Raw genomic sequence first — 21,260 nt, 5'->3', positions numbered from 1 at the left:
CAGGGACCACAAGGATCATCTAATCCAACCCCCTGCGATGCACGAATCTTCAAAATGATATTTTAAAAAACACCACAGTTTTCTTTCTATCAAATATAAAGTGAAATGAGAAACAAAAGCCCCGTTGTTTTTAAATGTTATCTGTACTGGTTGTCAAATTCGTGGACTTATCAATCAAGTATTAGAAACCTAATACAAAGTCAGTCTTGAAAATGTAGTAAAATAATTATCTAGATTAACGAGCACTTCTCTTCATTATATTTACATCCATCTTTCAGGCAAAGATTTCCTGGTTATAAGAATGCTACATGTTGCTGCTCACTCAGTAAGTCAAAGTAGATTTACTTTTGAGAATTTGCTCCATCAGCCTTTCGAGGGAGGTAAAAATTGTCCTTCATTCTGTTTCTGGAAAAAAGAAAAGCGAGATTAGAAAAAAGAAGGAGAGGGATATTTCAAACCCTGGTTTTACCTTGTCTTTTTCCAGATCTGGAAAATGTTTTATTGGGTGGTGTGAGTGCAGCGCACGACAATAACAGCCCCAGCAGAGAGTGATGTTGGTTCCTCCAAACTCTCTTGCAGAGAAATGAGTCCCAGAGCTCCTTGCAAAGTAATTGGTCTAATTAGGTGGAAGGAAGGAGCGCCTTTAAATTCCTCGGAAATTAAGACGCGTCATCCACTTAACATCTTAACATCTGCTCCTGCCTCTCCCCGCTGCACGGGGCTGAAGGACAGCTTACTGCCGGGTCTTTGGGGCCATATTTCCACCCACCTGCCCCCAAACTCGGAAGATACTGACCCTTGCTTTGGGGGGATGAAGCATCTATGGCAGCTGCCCCCATCTTTGTTCCTCAATTTGATACATGTCTGCCTGGGTAAGTACAAAAAACCTCTTGGCTCCTTAAGAAACTATAGGACAGCAAAGTACGCCTAAGCTTTGTTAGTAATCCTTCATAATGTGGCCTTGCAACTGTTTCTTGATAACTGTGTAAATAAATACTGCTTGCTGGCTGTCCCCCCTCCACCCCCCCCCCCCCCGATTGTATTACCTGTAGCTCCAAGTGGGCTGTTATTGATTCTTGATCTGTGATTAGAATGATAACTAATTTCATTTCATTTTTACTTTTTTTTTCTTTGAACTTTGCTGTTCTCTTGCAGCAAGTAAGTAATTATTTCATTATGGCTTCTTGATAGGCATCCCTGAAAATCAAAATGTTTTAGAATCTCCAGTAGATTGCTTAGGGATTGCCTGGAGGTCAAAGATGCTCGTTTTGGAGGTAGTGAGCATTTAATGAAGGCTCATTCAACAAGCAGAAAACTTCAGACTGTCTGGTGGGATCCTGATTAATTCGTTTTCTGTGTGTTATATATACGGGTACATCTGTAATATGTTAACTGATTCATAGCCGTTTGTATTATTAACCAGATAGTACAGGATCCCTTAAATATGCCCATAAACTTTCTAAAATGTAGATGCGATCTATTAGCATAATTGGATATATTGTGAACTCAGATTATTCTCTTGAGGGTTGATCTTTGCTTTGTACTCAGAGGCAGGCGGGGTAGCAAATTCATCTGTTTGTGATCTAAAGAATGCTTTTGTTTTGGGTTCTGTTTTCTTTTCGACCTGCAGCTCAGGCGAATTACGCTCCCTATTTCTTCGACAATGGAGCTAGCAGCACTAACGGGAACATGGCACTTCTCAGCCTTTCAGAAGACACAGCTGTCGGTCAGTCTTACGATATAGCCCACTCCTTTTTAAAAATAACAGTATTAATTTGCTGGTTTCTTTTTCATTTGTTAAGTACTAAGAAAAGAGACTCAGTCGTATTTGTGCAGGTTGTGTCTACCTAAAAACTCTTCTTGTCTTTAAACTCCATGACTTATCTATAAATGAAATGAGTTAAATGGGTCATTTGTGTAAGTAGCAATCATGTGCCTTCAAATGCATGCATGTACGCTATTTTGGCTATAATTTTGCACAACAAATGGCGACACTCAGCCAATTCAATGGGGCCTGGGTGAGCATTGCGATGCAAGTGTTAGTAAGCATGAATTTCCATTTCCATTGGCCCTGCACGCTTAAGCTTGTTTCTAGAACTTCCTTGCTGGAATCAGTTATCCATCTTGTATTTTTCACACAATTAATGCACAAGGGATTTGTTATAGGGCAGGAACATTACACTCACATGGTTCAAACACAAAACTCCACTTCCAGCAGATGCCTGACTTTCTTTAACCAGAAATTTGCCAGTTAGGGGACCAGAGTTTAATTTCTTTTAATCATTCTCTCATAAATCAGTCCAAACATGCCAGCCTTCCATATTTTGCCTACCAAATTCCTTCACCAAAACCATGGCTGGCACCCATCACCAGTTTTCCCTTCCCAGGCTTGAACACTCTTTAGCAGTTGAATGCCACAATCTAAGCCTCTTTCCACCTTCCCGCCCTCCAAAATGTTCCTTTCTTGTGCACATCCCTGCACTTTCCAGACATCCGGGCAAATTCCTTTTCTTCCTGCACCGTGCCACCACCCATTCGGGCAAAGGGTAAGAAGCTAGGAAGAGTCATCTGGTCTGTCAGGACAACACGAGGATTATCCATCCCTCCTCCCACCAACGTGAGTGCAACGCTCGCTCCCAGTAATAACAGTAGGTGGCCAATTCCGATTGGCTACGTGCAAAATCCTCCCGCTCACTACGCGATTCTCGATTGGCCAGGATCATGTGGCGAGAGAGAGAAAACAAAATGATGGAGGAGGGAGCAGAGAAGTGGATCACCCTGGCTGTGAACTGCCACAGAAGAAATGAAAATGCTACACTGGGGGTCTTGTAGACATTTTGCACCCCAAAATTCCCCTCCCACTTTACTCCATACTTTTTGTGGGCATTACTTGGACCTACACCAAACTATGTCTAGAGTGGCTGGGGAAACCCAGCCAGATGAGCGTCGCAACCCCATAACCGCCTTTGACTGGACTTAACCATCCAGGGGTCCTTTACCTGTTTACCTTTTTTTTACTTTCCCATTCCTACTATACTTCTTGTTTTCCCTTCTCACCTGTCCAGCGTTTTACCTTTTTCTTGGGCATTTCCTCCAGAGTTTTATTCAAGACATTTTTTTTCAGCCAGAGCTCACCAGAATTCAGTTCCTCTCAGGTGGTCGTCATTGCCATTCTAAGAGAACCAGGGAGGTGATAGTGGCGAGTTCCAGCACCACTTTTCCTAGAAAAATAGCACTGGTTTTACTGCTCCTCACTGTACACCTGATATATTGACTAGGTAGGTAGATTAATGCCAAGATTCAGTTTCAGCTCACAAATCACAATGGACCTAGGAAAAGGCTTCTGTTTTCCCCTTCCCCAAGGGATGAAGACTGCTGTGTTTGCTTCTGTTTCCATTTGCTGGTGCCCACAAAGATAAGACTAATTTTAAATTCGCTTTTCTTTTCAGCAAGAGGAGGCAGAAATGCCAAATATAGATTTTTTTAAATCGGTGTTAATTCTGCGCTGAGAAGTGTTCCCCGGGTGCTAATGATATGGAGAGCTTGTGTTGAGAAAGGTGTAAAAATTATCAGCCAGACACCAAGCCTGATCTGAAGGAGAAACCGTAAAACCTTCCCATTTTAACATCCTATTAACATCCTGGCTTTCGCACAACCAGTGAAACATCAGTTGATATCAGCTTGCGGGAGGGAGGCATGGAAGAGCAGGGCTTTTGGTGCTTGTTTGCTTCCAAAACAACAAAACAAAACAAAACAAAATAAAAACGCGAGAACTCCTTTAACACACCAAAGGTAAAGTATCGAAATTTTGCACCCCTGACAATTTTGCACTCAGGGCAACCACCCCAAGCTACGACACTGCCTCTCATTGCTTATGAAATACTGTGTTTTGATGCATTTCCCTCCAAACTAGTTTCAATCTCAAGTGAAAAAAAGAATGACCTAGGTTTTTTCTTAAAGTCAGCAATGTACTTCAATTTTTTTCACACAAAAAATGTTACTACAGTGGAACTTTGGTTGTTGAACATTTCAGAAGTCGAATGTTTCAGCTTTTGAACTCCAACAACCCAGAAGTGAATGTTTCCATTTTCGAACACGCCTCAGAAGCCGAACGGCTTCTCCACTTTTACAATGGATTTTGCCGACCAGCAATTGCGCCTCAGTTGTCGAAAGTTCCAGAAGTCGAACGGTCTTCTGGAATGGATTACTTTCGACAACCGAGGTTCCACTGTATAACAATTGCAGTGGCTCTTCACAATACCCCCCAAAAAACATTTTTTTTCCTACAAGGTGTCCTAATCTCTCTCTTTCAGGTACACACGTGTACACGTTAAATGGAACAGATCCCGAAGGGGATCCGGTAACCTATGGCATGACCTTTGAATCTGGGTCAAGAAAGTACTTTGCTATTGATGAAAATTATGGAAATGTTACACTGATTGAAGAGCTGGACCGTGAGGTACAGTGCAATAAAGTGGAATCTATTTGTGGTGTCATGATCAATTTAAGATGGTTGTTTGTGTCAGCTGTTTGTAGTTTAGTTCCCACTGAGCTGATAACCCCCTACCTGGGCTGTTCACTTAAAATTTCGGAAGGGAGGCACTCACGTAATCAAATGCTTTATGCAAAAAAACCACACAAAGGAAACTAGGGAAAGGTCTAAGTTTAAGCCCGTCTCCCTGATATGCTCATTACTCTGTGCAAAGGTTTTGTTTTCTTTCAGGGAGGAATATTCAACCATATGATCGTCTACCTGTGGTCCAAAATGGTTCAGTCCTGACACAGGTTTATTGCCTCCAGTGAAAATTTAGGGCCATATCTATCAGTCGTAGGACAACTGGTTATACCATCCATTAATTTGGGGGACAAAATGAGTATAATCAGTATGAAGCAAATGGCAGAAATAACGATAATTTTTTAGCCTCATTTTCAGCTTATAAAACATGTAATTTGAAAATTTGGGTGATTTGGGTTTATTGCAAACTTCCTAATATTTGTAAAGAATAGTTGTGGTATGATGTTTCACATAAATAAACATGCTAAAAGTAAAATGTTAGTAACCATAATAATGTCTACCAAAGGGATGTTTCCAAGAAGTCCACAAATTGAAGATAAACTCCATATATTCAAAAGGTTACTCTACAAACAGTTATAGTCAATGTGGAAATTTACTGAGAATTAATTAATTCCTGAATTCAATGGGGCTTACTTCACAATAAGTGTACACATGAACTTGCCCGCACTTACTTAGGAGTAAGCCCCATTGAACTCAATAGATTTAAGCAGACATTTAGGCAGACATCCCTAGGTTTCTGCTGTTAATGGTCTCCTAACTCTTTTCTTCATACAGTTATGTGTTACTTATTTAGCCAGCTAAAACGATACTACGTAGAAAGCAAGCAAATATTTGATGAATGTTGTATTTTTACACTTCTAAAAGTATGAGCCTTAGATCCCATCAACCCTGTGGACAACAATTCTTTTATTTTCTATTTTAAGAGAGAAGATGAGGTTGAAGTTGTTGTCAGCATCTCAGATGGCTTAAGTACGGTAAGTATTTCAAGAGAAAAGGGCTTTTCCTCATTGTTGCGTATTCACACTCTATTCTGTATCAGATAATGGAAAAGGAAACAGTTGCCATTCTCCTAACTGCCAAATCAACTGCTTGGATATTTCCAAGGGATAGATTGTGGGATGTGAGGAATCACCCCTAGGTTTTTTGTTTTATCTGATATATATTATATCAGGGGCTTTAAGTGTTTACAACAGATTTTAAGATAAATTATAACCGACCCACCGCTAGTAGGACTGGAATAACACTTGTAGTTTAATGGTGAATTTTGGACATAATGGAGATGTAAAAGATTTGGATTATCATAAAAGATGCAGGAGGAAATGATTAACACAGAAAGGGGAGGAGGGAAGTCCAGGAGATTCTTTGGAATTTTGTTTTTATGTTGTATATTGGATATGTGATTGTAAAACTTTGATCTGAAGACCAAATAAACATTTTTTTTAAAAAAAATGTATTATCTCGGGGCAGTCCCCGGGCTCTTTGCCACCCTCCATATCTCCCCTCCATATCTCCACCCTCCAGCCAGATCCTTGTAACTCAGTCACTCATTCTGACATGGGCATGACCAAGACTCCAAGAGTGGCTTGGCACATGTGCATCTGACTCACGAGTAGACACAGATAAACACATTATTTCCATATTAAGGTTTTCTTAGTGGGAATAGCATCTTGTGAACAAAAAAAGGCACAACGTTCATCTGCACTGCATGGGGAAGTGGGTGAATGTTTAACTTCCTCACATTGGAGGGAAGCCCTCCCATATGTGGGGCTTTGAACCCTGGCCTGTGAATTGTTGGAAGAAAGAGGACAGAGATACATCCCCCCCCAAAGGCTAGAAGAGTAGGTCCCTCAATGAAACGGATAGAATCAAAGAATCATAAAATTGTAGAGTTGCAAGGGACCTCAAGGATCGTCTAGTCCCATGGTTCCCAAGGTGGGGCACATGCCCCACAGGGGGCAATTTGATTTTTCAGGGAGGCAATTTGAGAATGAGTTATTAACAGTGACCTTTTTGCACTTCTTATGGTTCTAGGGGCCTCATATACAGAGAGCCAGTGTGGTGTAGTGGTTAAGAGCGATGGACTTGTAATCTGGGGAACCGGGTTCGCGTCTCCGCTCCTCCACATGCAGCTGCTGGGCTAGTCACACTTCTCTGAAGTCTCTCAGCCCCACTCACTTCACAGAGTGTTTGTTGTGGGGGTGGGGAGGGAAAGGAGATTGTTAGCCGCTTTGAGACTTCTTCAAGTAGTGATAAAGCGGGATATCAAATCCAAACTCCTCCTCCTCTTCTTCTTCTATATAAATATATATTGCAACACACACATTTTTAAAATTTCTTAGTGATTTCTTTCTCAGTACAGTGGTACCTCGGGTTAAGTACTTAATTCGTTCTGGAGGTCCATTCTTAACCTGAAACTGTTCTTAACCTGAAGCACCACTTTAGCTAATGGGGCCTCCTGCTGCCGCCGTGCCGCTGAAGCATGATTTCTGTTCTCATCCTGAAGCAAAGTTCTTAACCCGAGGTACTATTTCTGGGTTAGCGGAGTCTGTAACCTGAAGTGTATGTAACTTGAAGTGTATGTAACCTGAGCTACCACTGTACTTCAACTGTTCTTTCGTTCTTTTATTTTTCTCTTTCATGGATGCCATGTTCTTTGGAAGCTTGTTTAGACCAAGTTAATGGCCTTTTAGGCTTCCTCCATGTGAACAGGAGTTCATTTTTTGAATAATAAGAATTATATGTCACGGCGGGGGTGGGCATCAGGATTTTAGAGATGCTTAGGTGGGGCATGGCCAAAAAAAGGTTGGGGACCACTGGCCTAGTCCAACCCCCTGCAATGCAGGGATATGCAACTGCCCCATACGGGGATCAAACCTGCCACCCTTGAGGAACACTTGTTCTGATCCTAGTAGTTCTTAAAATGGTTGGTAGCCAGTGTGGTGTAGTGGTTAAGAGCGGTAGTCACCTAATCTGGGGAACCGGGTTCGTGTCTCCGCTCCTCCACATGCAGCTGCTGGGTGACCTTGGGCCAGTCACACTTCTTTGAAGTCTCTCAGCCCCACTTACCTCACAGAGTGTTTGTTGTGGGGGAGGAAGGGAAAGGAGAATGTTAGCCGCTTTGAGACTCCTGAAGGGGAGTGAAAGGCGGGGTATCAAATCCAAACTCTTCTTCTTCTTCTTCTTGTCATTAGGGCTAAGATGCAACAAAGTGTGCATATGATCACTCCTTGGTATAAATGCACTTTCCTGTCTAAAATTGCATCATGTTCAACTTTAGGTGGCTGAGAAAGTCAGGATCCTAGTAACAGATGCCAATGACGAGAGCCCAGAATTTACCAACACACCATACATAGCCCAAGTCCTGGAGGTTGGTGAAACTTAACTCAGTCTTTTTAGCAAATGTAAAAAGAGAGGAAATTGGGTTCGGCTACCCCATGATGAGCATGGCTGCAAGTTGTGCACTGGCTGCTTTTGTGGTAAGATTCAAGCAGTGTTGACATATGCAATTCCACTTCAAATGAAGGTTTCTGATGAGCTTTGCAATTTGATGATAATGTCGTTATCCCTTGTCTGGAAAGAAAAGGTGTCATTATTTTATTTCATTTTTAAAGTAAGGTAAAAAAGTAATAACAACTACTACAAACTGCCTTGGGGACTGGGAGGCAGCATTTGGTGATTTCCTGGGCACTAGCCAATCAGTTACAGCTGCCCGCAATCAGCTTCCCCAGGAAACTGCCCAAATCCTTTTATAAGAGCTCAAAAAAGTAAGTTGGTATTGATCATTTTGAGAGCGTATCTAAAACTATTCCCACTGCTCTATAGAGGTTTCATCTGTCAAATGTTATGTCAGTTTTTACCCTGCCTTTCCAGAGACTTTCCCTAAGCTTCAGATTGTACACTTCAGTGCTCAGTGAAGAGTAAAAACAGCTGACATGGACATATTCTTCATTGCTCTGTGTCTCTCCTTGTTGCTGCTGTGATTTTGGGATGGATGGGGAAGGAATGAACTTGATTCTCTTTCCCCTTCTTCCCAATGCAATATCTCATTGTTCTTACTCTCTCTTTTTGCTTTCCTAACACATTACCTTCCCATCGTAGGAGTATATTTTACTAATACCCCCTAATTTCTTATATCATGCCCATCTCTGATTATGTTCTCTGTCTGGATTCGCAGAACACACCTTCAGGAAGCAGCATCTTGAAAATTGAAGCCATAGACAGAGACACCGGTTCAGGGGGGAGCATAACCTACTTTCTGCAGGTAAATATTGACTTAGGTATCTAGGCAAATAAGACAAAGGCCTGAGACAAAGAGTGGACTGGAAGCACTGGGAGCCACTTAAAATCCACCTCATGGTGTCTGTTTGTTTGAGTACCTTCCGACTATGAAGTTAAGACCAAGAACATTAGAACTTCCATAATGATATAATGCAGGAATGAGGACCTTTGCCATTCCAGATATTGGTGGACTGCAACTCCCATCAACCTCAGCCTCCATCATCCAGTCAAGGATGATGGGAGTTGCAGTCCAACAACCTCTAGAGGGTCACAGGTTCCCCATCTATGAGCTCAGCTTGGTACAGCATGAGATAAAAATATTCTGAAATGATACTTGCAGGGCCAGGCCATGCCCCCTCCACTCAGGTGAGCTACCAATGAAGGAGACCACACAGTTGAATGGGATCAAATCAGGCCACAACTTTATTGACTTCAGATGAAGTGGTTTGGCATAGACATTGGGTAAGCATTTATTTCCAGGCTGTCTACCGGAAATGACATCAGGGTCAATGCTGGCAGCGGGGATTCTTACGACTTACATCAAATAGGGGGATCCTCTCAGGGATCACCACCTCCAGGACCGTTGAGGCCCAAGTCCCTTGTCTGGGCAAATGGACCGAAGCAACTCTATCACAGATCCCTTTAACAGGACACTCTATTTCTGGAGGGGAAGGCGAGGGTACACCCCCCCTTCCAACCCAGGCTAAGGTTACTCAATGCCTAAACCTCTAAAGGTTGTGGCAATTGCTACGATGGAGGCAAAACCTCCAGGTCACAGCCAATTCACCTAGTAGGCAAATTCCTACCTGGCCCCATAAATGCAGCAACCACCACAGCCATAGCAAGGTCAATTCAATGAGTAAATGCAAAATTACTGGAGTTGGTTTGATCCAATGAAGAAGAGCTGGGCATCGCGGGTTGGTGCGGGCTGTTTTAAATCCTCCAGGAGTGGACCTGTAGGAAGCCTGATTGTTCCCTCCAGCCTGCCCCCAGAGAGCCCAGCCCTCTACACCAGCCTGCCATTGGCCAGTTTGGCAGGCTGATGCAGAGCAAGATTTGAAGCTCGCGGTCCAGCAAGGATCAGACCCTGATGCCCAGCCCTGCATCGTTGGCAGGAGGAGAGGCGTTGGCTGTTCCGCAAAGCTGCCACACCCCTAAGAGCAAGTAAGCGGACTTGTGTGACTCAGAGGTTAGATGGGTAAAAGGTAAAGGTAAAGGGACCCCTGACCATTAGGTCCAGTCGTGGCCGACTCTGGGGTTGCGGCGCTCATCTCGCTTTATTGGCCGAGGCAGCCGGCATACAGCTTCCGGGTCATGTGGCGAGCATGACTAAGCCACTTCTGGTGAACCAGAGCAGCGCATGGAAACGCCGTTTACCTTCCTGCCAGAGCGGTATCTATTTATCTACTTGCACTTTGACGTGCTTTCGAACTGCTAGATTGGCAGGAGCAGGGACCGAGCAATAGGAGCTCACCCCATCACGGGGATCCGAACCGCTGACCTTCTGATCAGCAAGTCCTAGGCTCTGTGATCGCTGCAGCTGTCTGCCTCAGTTTCCAATTCATAAACTGAAAGCATCACTTATCTACCTCCCAGGGTTACTTGAGACGATGAGGTAGGAAAGGTTGTTTTGTGTATTGAGCTGCAGGCAAAAGTATGGTTTCGTGACCTTCTCATTTCCCCTCCCTACAGTGCAAAAAGCCATACACATTGCAGAAGACAGACATATCCTGGAAAGGGAGAGAGCAATTCTTAGAGATTTCTCCATTTGAAATATGACTTTTTACTTGTGTTTCTTTCTCCCTAATTTTTCTTTTCTTTTTTTTTTTGATACTGTTCACACATATGGGTTTTTTGAGTGCAGTATGAGCACCGCAACCCCAGAGTCATTCGTGACTGGACTTAACTGTCAGGGGTCCCTTTACCTTTACCTTTTAATGATACTTTGCCACAAGTGTATCAGTTGCCAGCTAGCTATACACAAGTCCCAATTTATTTGGCTGCAATTGTGTATCAGCGAATGACCCATCTAGGAGGGGGCAATATCTCAATGGAAACAGTTCCGGTTCTTCTCATGGATTTTTTTCCCCTTTCAAAGACAAAACTTCAGTGCAAAAAAAGACACTGTCTACCTGAACTAATAGAGCTTGCAATATAAAAATCTTACAGCTGAGTAATTTTGATTCCCACCCAACTAGAGGTAAAAGAATCCATGTAAACCAATTCATTTTGGTCTTTCCTCAGACACTGGAGAGCTCACTAATCAAGTAGCTGCTTCTGAAAGCACAAATATTTAAGTAGGATTAAATCTAATCTTCTTAACAGGAGAAAAATACTGAAAGGAGAGAAACCATAAGCTGAGCATTGTGCACAGCCAAGGGAGACAGGAAGGCGATCATTCTTCTTTGCTGAAAAGAGACCTTAGCATTTTTCTTTCTCCTTTTTTGAGCAACCCCTGTCCTAAGTGTTCCAGATGATTAAGGGGCAAATAATATGGTCTTCTCACAGATTTGCCCCTCCTCAGAAAGCACACAGTGCTAAGGGGGTGAGCCTCCCTTTTGAACTTTAAGCAAAGTTCTGAAGCCCCTTTTCTTTCACATGGTTTTAAACTTTGGTTGATTTTTTGTTTGTTTCCACCATCCTGTTTAAGTTTTGGTTCCATTTAAAAGCCCTCGGCTCTATTGTATTTCATTTTATTTTTTTACCGCAAAACACTCTGAGCGCCGAAAAGTGGGGTATAATTGCTTTCACAAGTAACACAACAAAATCTCCTTACTGCTAAGCTGTCAGAAGGAGTGTTTCTAGCTGTCCTTTTACCTGAAATGAAACTCTATACATATTCTGGTAAAGCACATGTAGCTGTATAAGAATTGTTATACTGCTAAAAATTGTAGGATGTGCCCAGAGGCAGGAAAGAAAGAAAAAAACACACACACCCTGTGTTTTGATGATGCTGTTACTGTTAAGATGGCAGACTACAGGGCTGTATGCAGCTAATTCAGGCATCCCCAAACTCGGCCCCCCAGCTGTTTTGGAACTACAGTTCCCATCATCCCTGACCACTGGTCCTGTTAGCTAGGGATGATGGGTGTTGTAGTCACAAAACAGCTGGAGGGCTGAGTTTGGGGATGCCTGAGGCAATGTGTCCCATATGCGCAATTTTTCCCCCTGTTATGTACCAGGACTTTACTCCCTCTCCTCCCACTCCCCCGATCTGCTCCAGAGGGTTGGAAGAACCCATGGAACAGATTTAGGATGCACAGGGGAGGAGAGGGGGCAAACATTTTGCTGCGCAAGCAGAAATCTTTGGAAAGAACATTCACATAGCGCTATCCTGGATACAACTCAATTGTCCTTTACAATAAATGCTTTGAGTTCTCGAGTAAGAATTACAGAAGTCTGAGGATATTGCTGAGCCTGTCACAACATTCATAAATGCTAAGAGCTGGTCCTATACTCTGCCTCTCGAATCCTTTCGTCAGGTCATATCACCAGCCCCTCCTCTGTGTTTCTAGATTTTCACTTGTAGAGATGACAAGGAGTTCAAAAGGAAGTATGTTATAGGTTGGTGTAATGCTGCGGCAGGAAGGTAAACAGCGTTCCGTGGGCTCTGGTTTCCGTCATGGTGTTCCGTTGCACCAGAAGCAGTTTAGTCCTGCTGGCCACATGACCTGGAAAACTGTCTGTGGACAAATGCCGGCTCCCTTGGCCTGAAAGCGAGATGAGGGCCGCAACCCCATAGTCGCCTTTGACTGGACTTAACCGTCTGGACTTAACCTTTACCTTTACCTTTTACCTTACATCAACATAACTCTTTCCCTGTTGTACTTCCCCCTTCTTTGCACAGTGCAAATAAATGGGTACTCACAATGGGGTGAGCAGAGGAGCCTTGGCGGTTGCAGAGCATAACATGAGTAGAGTCTCCTCACTCAGAAAAAGACGCCTGACAATTAGGGTAGCCTTATGCCCTACTTTAAAGAGAACGGTCCTCTATTTTGAGGGCTGTCAGGTCATAGAAAGGGAGGGCTTTGAGGAGCAATTGGCAGCTGTGGGTCAGCAGACTGAACGAGTAACCCGAGTCACCCGGTGCCTTCCCCAGTATGGTGGGAAGTATGCACTTCTATTTAAACTATATCAATTATTTCTGAATTTGTGCCTCTACATAAAATTTACCACATGCCGATTGGTGTTCTCTTTGGTAATGCAAATCTCCTTTCTCGGCAGTGGGTAATTGGCCATGCTACTGTCAGAGGGGATGAATTCTGTGCTTGCTCCAGTTAGTTGACCTACTGAAGATTAAAACTCCATTTGTCTCAAGGAAATTCACATTGTGCAGAGCGCTCGTTCTTTTCACGGGCAGCCGCTTGTTCTCTGCCTTGCCGTAGGTCTTGTTCTTTCAGAGCAAATAATACGAAGTTGGTTTCTGACAGCAGGAGGATATCAACCTGTGCATTAAAGACACACACAATCTTACAATTCTTTTCTTTTCTTCTAGAACATCCATACAAATAAGTTTACTATAGATCGCCACAGTGGTGTCCTTCGCATCAAAACCGGGATCACTCTTGACTATGAAAAATCCAGAACTTTTTTTGTTACTGTGGTGGCAAAGGTATTTATATATTCGCCTGATCATACTTTTCCAGCTGTGGGGAAAACTGTACAAGGGCAAGGAAAAGCACCCTTGCAGGTGATAGAAATGGTGTGAGATCTAACAGGCCCAAAATAGCTTGTGACATCTAATATTTTCTCGACACTGGATCTACAGTACTTCTGCCAGTCTATCAAAGCAATCCTCGAAAAGTCTTGCTGTGATTTCTCCTGGGGTTTACAGTGAAGGACATGGCCTGAGTATCTTTCCGTATTCTTGCCGTGTGAAGTTCTGGAGAAATGGTTTATGGCAGCCAAACATATCCAGCTTTACCATAACAGAGCAAGTGGTATCCTGCAGAGTCTGTGGGTGCAAGATATCTGTGCACATTTTGAAAGGCATGGTGATGATTGGGCAGGGGTGGACAATTTCTGGTCTTGAGAATGTATGGACCTCCCTTATTACAGAGCCAGGCCAATGGTCCATTTAGCCCAGACAGGTCCACTTTGACATTTGAAGGGAGACTGCAATGGAAAAGTGCTGAATTAAACTACACCAAGAGTCTTGGTGTTATCACTTATGGACAGAACCAAAATATGTGTTAATTCACTTGCCAATGCCAGGGTGTCCATACCAGGGGCCAGCAACCTTATTCAGCCGTGGGCCGGTCCACCATCCCTCAGACCATGTGGTGGGCCGGTCTATATTTTTTTTGGGGGGGGAATGAACAAATTCCTATGCCCCATAAATAATCCAGAGATGCATTTTAAATAAAAGGACACATTCTACTCATGTAAAAACAAGCTGATTCCCGGACTGCCCGTGGGCCAGATTGAGAAGGCGATTGGGCCTTAGGTTGCCTACCCCTGGTCTATACCACCGACATTTTTTTAAAAAATTACCACTGCCGTATTATTGCTGTCTGTACTTTTCTGCATCTTATTTCTCTCTGACTGCACTTCTAAATGCACACACCAACCATATTCCTGCAACTTAGCCTAATGCTAATATAGTCCATGAAAACTTATGTCATATTATTTTCTTTTATTTTTGAAATCACTTTTATTTGGTTTTACAAATACCAAGCTATAAAAACCCAGATATATATCCATACAGAGAGATTCCTCCGAATCTCGGGACTTCCCCCCGCCCCCTCCATGGGGTCCCATTTTGAACATTTACAACTGCATATTCTTCCATACTCTAATTTTATATCAACCCATATTGTCCATTGTAACTGTTACACTACAAGTGAAATAAAAATCCTGCCAATGTTTCCATCTGCTTACAGTGGTCTCCTAAATAACTTAAAAATTTTCCCATTCTTTTATAAAGTTTTTGTCCTCTTGGTTTCTGAGTTTTCCAGTCAAGTTTTGCTATTTTGGCATAGTCCATCAGCTTCTTTTGCCATTCTTCTCTGATAGGGACCTTGCTTTCTTTCCATCTCTGAAACGTTATGTCATACTTATGGTATGGTATATTATACCATACTTACGGTATGGTATATTACATATTTATGGTATCACAAGCCATATATAGTACCGTTATATATATTTCACTTATCCCATACAAGCTTGAAATATTCAGTGTTGTAACCAGCAGGTCTCTTTATTGCTTTGCAATCCTGTTGTGTAGTCAGGTGTGATCCATTGTTGTGGTTGCCCATTTTTAACTTCAAGTCCAATAAGAGCTGGTGAGGAGGAGCCCTACTATGGATCTGGCCTCCTGGCAGCAGTGTTTCTGCTGTGTACTGTGATGGCCGGCTTTGGCCTGGGCGGGTGGGATATAAATAAAAATTTATTTATTTATTTATTATTATTATTATTATTATTATTATTATTATTCAGCAGCATAGTTGGGATGGTTCAAGTGCATCAGTGAAGCCAATCTATTGGTCTTGCATGTATGGCCCAACCTTGCTACCTATCCTTGCTGTTCTGGGATAGCTCAGTCAGTAGAGTACGAGACTCTTTAATCTCAGAGCTGTGGATTCGAGCCCCATGTTGAGCGAAAGATTCATGCATTGCAGAGGGTCAGACAACACGATCCTCGTGGTCTACAGTTCTCTACAATTCTATGATTTTATGTGGCAATGTTACCACCGCTGGGAGGCCAGATCTACAACAGAACCTTCCTCACCATACACTCCTGTTTACTTTAAAAAATATTTGTGAACAATAAACCTACCCTGCACATCTCAATGTGAAGGCTAGGTTAGACTCCTGTTCCCTGACATCCTATTTTTTCTGGCTTCAGGAGAGAAAGAGCATTCAGTCAAAAGGTTCCTCCACCTTCATTCTGAACTTGGACAATCCAAGACGGACTGTTATCTCATTATATTTCTGAATACCATTTCCAAGCTTTTAGACATCAATCTGTGTGGTGTGTAGGAGGAGGAGGAAATGAAATCGGGGTGTGTGGGGAGAAGAGAGTAATAATTGATTGAAAACAGATTTGTGCAGATCTGTGACTCCTTCGTACAGATGCTTTGTACATTCTAGTCTACAGGCCAATTCCCCTGGCCCAAGAAAGGGTGGAATGGACATAGTGACTATATGAGCTAAAGGTTTCAGGGCATAATCTGGTTGTTTGTGTAGATGATCTCTCAAGTTCAAAGCCCTGCTCAGCCATGATAAACACTGGGTGTTGAAAGGCTCCTTCTGGTTACATATGTCAAATTGTCTCCTTAATTGCCTATGTTGTGCCTGCAGCTCCAGCAGGAGTCAATTCTCTCATAGTCCATAGAGGATGTTTGCACTTTGATTATGCCATCACAAGGGAGTCTCTAAGGGACTCCAGTCCTCAGATTTTTTCCTTCAGAAATAACGTTGCCAAGATCAGTGGGGTCTTACCATCATGTCAAGGCCTGTATTTAAGGATTCTGGGTAAATTCAGCCTCTGGTACCCTATAGGAGAGCGGAATTTTCCGACTTAGCTGCCCTTTGACCAGTTGAAGCTCAAATCTGCAAACCTTTCAAAGAAAAGCAAACAAAGCATATGTGATGGATTTACCTCAGCTGCTTATTTAAGGAACAAACAAGAGCAATTAAAAATAAAGCAAAATTTAGAAATGCGTAGAAGCGTTTTGTATACTGCTGGGTTCATATTCCAAATCAGTCATTGAGATATTGCAAATGGGTTGTTGGCAACAAGTGTTTGTTCTTTGCTTATCGTATATTCTGCAGAGAGGATTAATTCAGATGAATGGGGGGGGATACTGGCTGGCAATTTGATACCAATGATACTGTGCTGACACAGCAAAAGACTTGCATCCATGAGGAGCACTGCAATAAATCCTTGGTCTAGTGACAGTAACCGTTGTCACCTTGGGAGTGGTCCCTGGGGAAAAGCCTCTATCATTAGAATCCAGGGCATGTAGAAACTTGGACACTTAAGGTCAGGCCTCCTCAGAAGTAGTTAACAGAAGAAAAGATGAAAATGAGGGAAAAGCTTCCTATGGTTCAGGGAATGAGCCCCATCTATCTGTGCCAGATCAGATATTTCCTATTTCCATCAGTTCTGGTGTATGCATAATTTTTAACAAGTCCAGTTAGTCTATTCTACCAGGAGCAGAGCAATTGTCAGGCTTCAGGGACCCTTTTGCCGTAGATAAGCAGGCCAAAATGAAAAGAGTTGCTTACCATTTAAAGAGTCTTTAATGATCACAGCAAAAGAACAACACAGCCATTCTCGGAATGACGGTGTTTCCAATGAAGGTTTCCACCCACTTCCCCCCTCGTCATTTCTGCGCCTTGCAACCTGATCTCGCAACCATTGTGCCTTTTGTGCAGCCACCTTATCTGCTCTATGTCCTCCTAAGGACGTTATTGACCTAATTATTCTAAAAAGTTGTGCCGGGCGAGAGCTAGCGGATGCAATGGAAGCTGCAAAGTAAGATTTCTTAGCAGCTTTCAAAGCCATCTCATAGGCTTTCATAAGCGTCCTATAAGATGTTCTTGAGGCTCCGTCATGAGTCCGTCGCCATACTCGCTCTAGCTGTCTGAGATCCCGCTTCATTTTCCGGAGCTCCTCAGTAAACCAAGGGGCCTGGTTTCGACGGGGTCGCAGAGGGCGCTTAGGCGCAATCTTATCAATGGCTGCCAAGAGCCGGTTATTCCAGTCCTCAACAATGTCATCTAATGAGTCACCAGGAGGAGCAGGGTCCCGCAAGGCTTGTCAGAATCTATCAGGATCCATCTGTTTTCACGGACGAGCCCAAATAGGTTCGCCACCCGAGCAGGGGAGGAGTGGGAAGTCAATCTTGGCTTTCAGAGCGTAGTGATCAGACCATGGCACTTCCACAGGGGGAAGCATGATCACATATTATTATTATTATGTGTCCTTGGACTGATAGGCTGGACAGTCTCCAGTGAGAGAGAGTCTGTTAGCTCTATTTCTTCCTGTTCTACTTCACTTTGCTGTTCAACCCCCAGTTTTTCCCAACTTTTGTCTTCACAACTATGTCCCTCTGCAAACCACTGTTCCAAATCTATTCTGTCCTCCTGCTCCTGGGTAGCTTCAGGATCCTGATCAGGCACGGGGGGGGGGGGGGGAGGTTCCCACCATTCCTCATCAGAGCTGTACTTCTCAGCCTGATCTCTCAGCCCAAATGTGTGGAGCGCATGCTTTTTTGTGAAATGCAAAGGGATCCTAAGATCTTGGAACTGTTTTACATCCTAGGATGGCGGCGGCAAGCTCCGTGGCAACAACAAGGTGTTCTCAGCCACAACCACCGTCACAATCAATGTGGAAGATGTTCAGGACACACCTCCGATGTTTGTCGGCACTCCCTACTATGGATATGTCTATGAGGACACTCTGGCCGTGAGTACCGCAAGAATTATTTCTTGTGCACCCTGCCAAAATGATGCAGCTTCTGCAACAAATAACTGGAGGGGGGAGGATGCAAATTTCACATGTGCAAGGTGATTGCCGATTTCCTTTCTGACAGTGAGTGGCTCTTTGCTCCCCACAAAATGCCCAAGGTCCCCGGACCTTAAGGGGTCACTTTTCAGGGGAGTTGTCAGAAACTGGGCAGAGGAGGAATGGTGGAGACTGCCTCCCCATCCTGACCCTTCGAGAGGAGAAGACAGTTCAGAATTACAACAGGGGTTTGAGGGAGGTCACAGCTCAGAGGCAGATGAGGGGGAAAGATGGGAAATAATGGGAAAGGAGGAAGAAGACGCACCAGAGGGGGGACAGCTGACAGACCCAGTGTCTTTAGAAAGCATTCCACAACCCCCCTCTCCCAGAACCCGGCAAGCATTGAAAGTAGGAGAGCAAAGAGCTCAAAGGCAAAGGACACTTTTCAGCACCCGTAGTGATGATGCATGAGGAAGTGGGAGAGATGGAGGGGGTAGAGACTCACTCAGAGCAATGCCATTATTCTGAGAGGCTGCATTCCAAGCCTCTCTCTGTGAATATTGAATAAAAAGCAGGTGGTGTGGACGTTTACTTGTCTTGTCCATTCCTGGCAACCTGCCTGACAGGAGTGTGGGCCACCCCACTTCAAGTGCAGTGGATTGTATGTACACCTTTGAATAACGCCTGATGCTCAAAATTAATCAATTAAAATCAGATCATATTGAAACTGCATCAAGTTTTCCAAGTGTTTTTGGAAAGACAGTAGGCGGAAAGGAGATGAACAAAGAGAGAGTTGAAGCAGACTGAGGGGAAACACGTACCATAAATGGCTTAGCAGAAGTATTGCTTAGACAAGCCATGTTCTTACAGAATTCATTTATGATGCTCAGATATAACGAAGGGTTGTAGCAAGATTATATGCACATGTTGTCCCCAGCTATTTGACTTTGCCAAATGGTAAGGCCAAGCCTGCTTAATGTCCAAATTGAAGTTACGTAGTACATCCACTTGCATTTTCAACCTCGGCAGAAACCTGCAGGAGCTTATAAGGTTTGGTTAATCCTGGTTTAGCTTGTGCAAGTGGATATAAAATTCTCCAGAGCTGAAGCAAGCTCATAGTTTAGCTCTGTGGTGCTGCAACTTGCTGTTCAAACCATGTTTACGGAGGCTTCCGCCTCCACAATCTGCAGTTATTTCTGTCGACACTGGTACCATATTTCACTACCCATATTGTTGTAGTCTGCCCAGTTAGAGGGCAGGAGAGAATGATTTTGAGGAATATTGGAGGTGTTTTTCATGCACTTCATAATCCTTGGCAATAAGAGGTGCTATAAACCTGTGAAACATAATAATTTACTTTGTGCTGCTATTAACCAATGATCTGGAAATGCCTATAATTATTAAATACGCCAAGTTGTGCGGGTTTTTATGGAGCTCACAGAGGAAATCAGGGATAATTAAGCATTAATCACCTCCACTGTGAGCCCCATAACCAAAAATATTATCATATTATAATGATGGAAAAACTCACCTCTTTCCCTGCTTAGTATGTCAGAAACTCCACATAGTAAAATTCTATTTCCAGGTTTACTATTATTTACAGATCCAGGTGTCGCCCATTAAACTTGCAAAGGGAGTGGATTTTCAGGTCAAACGTTCTTTTCTCTTTTTTTAGCATATTGCTTTCTTAGCTATTGAAGAGGATTTCTTCCTAAAGCGCTTTTCAAAGCTCTGCAATTCCCCCCCCCCCAAAGCTTTCCAAATAATTGCAGAAGGATGTGTCTCGCTCATTAGAGTCCAAGGCAACTCTGAGATGTGGCCAACCCCTCCCATCACTGAGCAAAAAGTTGCTGGTCCTTACTTCTTCCACCAGAGATATCGAAGCTCCTTGATTTGTTTCCAGCTCCTTGAACTTGGTCTTGCCGCGTTCTCTGTTAAAATACGCCATAAAAAAAAATATAGAAAAGTTATTCTCTGAGCAGAACTACAAATACAGAACAGGACCTTTAGTTCCTCTCTCTTTGATCATTTACCATATCATGCCGGTGAGCTTGTGTTTGGCAAGGCTGTCTGCAAGTAGAGTGCTCAGTTTATATTGTGTTGCCTGTCTACATGGGAGAGAGCTGATGCATTAGGTTGGCTTGGAGTTATATTTTACAGCAGTTTTACCTCCCTGCGCTCCCTGTTTTCTTTCCCTCTTTCTCTCTCTCTCTCCAGGGTTCTGAGGTAATAACGGTTGTTGCTATTGATGGGGACCGAGGGAAGCCTAATGACATTCATTACCGTCTTTTGAATGGTAAGTTTACTGGGTTGGTTTGAAATCCTAAAGGAATACCTAAAGCCATCAAACTCACTGTTTAGTTTCATATATGCAAGGAAGCCTATCAGATATAAAAGAACAGGTATACTAAACATTGCTTTGGTTTGCTGTGAAGCTTATTTATTTATTTATTTATTTTATATACTGCCCAATACCCGGAGGTCTCAGGGCGGTTCACAGAACAAAATCAAAATATAAAACCGCAAAATATATAATCAAAATAGATATTCGCTCTCACTGTGTCTAAGAAGGCACAGGCAGGTTCTAGGAGAGTCAAAAGCTTCTCCCAACATAGTGCCCTTCAGGCTACAACTCCCTTCAGCCCCCTGGTCAGGGATAATAGGAGTTGTACACATCAGGAATGGGCATATTGGCCTCCATGGGACTCAGCTATAAAACTGCAAATGAAACATTTAGAATGTGTTGTAAAATGCAATATACAAATGCGACTCTAGATGGCGACGGTGAGCTATGCCAAATCTGATGCATTTTTCAAAACTTTTTTGGGGGGGTGGTAAGCATTTTCACAGCGTTGAGGGGGTTTTTGTGTGTGTGTGTGTGTGTGTAGATACCACCCAGGTCTGCCTGTGTCTTAGCAGGCCTGTTTCTCCTATTTTAATGAACTGCATTTG

At 43.2% G+C, this 21,260-nt stretch overlaps 1 protein-coding gene across 2 annotated transcripts in view; it reads left to right on the top strand.

Moving 5' to 3' along the window:
- The first annotated feature begins 574 nt into the window (after positions 1 to 574).
- Positions 575 to 21,260, top strand: part of CDHR1 (cadherin related family member 1) — a 56,999-nt gene continuing 36,313 nt past the window's right edge. For both annotated transcript variants that reach the window (XM_083614644.1, XM_083614645.1), the window contains exons 1-9: positions 575 to 872; positions 1,631 to 1,726; positions 4,314 to 4,459; positions 5,500 to 5,550; positions 7,854 to 7,943; positions 8,751 to 8,837; positions 13,350 to 13,466; positions 18,126 to 18,269; positions 20,526 to 20,604. In XM_083614644.1, coding sequence (XP_083470770.1) covers positions 584 to 872; positions 1,631 to 1,726; positions 4,314 to 4,459; positions 5,500 to 5,550; positions 7,854 to 7,943; positions 8,751 to 8,837; positions 13,350 to 13,466; positions 18,126 to 18,269; positions 20,526 to 20,604 — 1,099 coding nt within the window. In that variant the 5' untranslated portion in view covers positions 575 to 583. The remainder of the gene's footprint in view (positions 873 to 1,630; positions 1,727 to 4,313; positions 4,460 to 5,499; positions 5,551 to 7,853; positions 7,944 to 8,750; positions 8,838 to 13,349; positions 13,467 to 18,125; positions 18,270 to 20,525; positions 20,605 to 21,260) is intronic.

Source organism: Podarcis filfolensis, assembly GCF_964270895.1.
Source record: "Podarcis filfolensis genome assembly, chromosome: 5".
Taxonomy (NCBI): domain Eukaryota; kingdom Metazoa; phylum Chordata; class Lepidosauria; order Squamata; family Lacertidae; genus Podarcis; species Podarcis filfolensis.
This window is presented reverse-complemented; position numbering and strand designations above follow the sequence as displayed.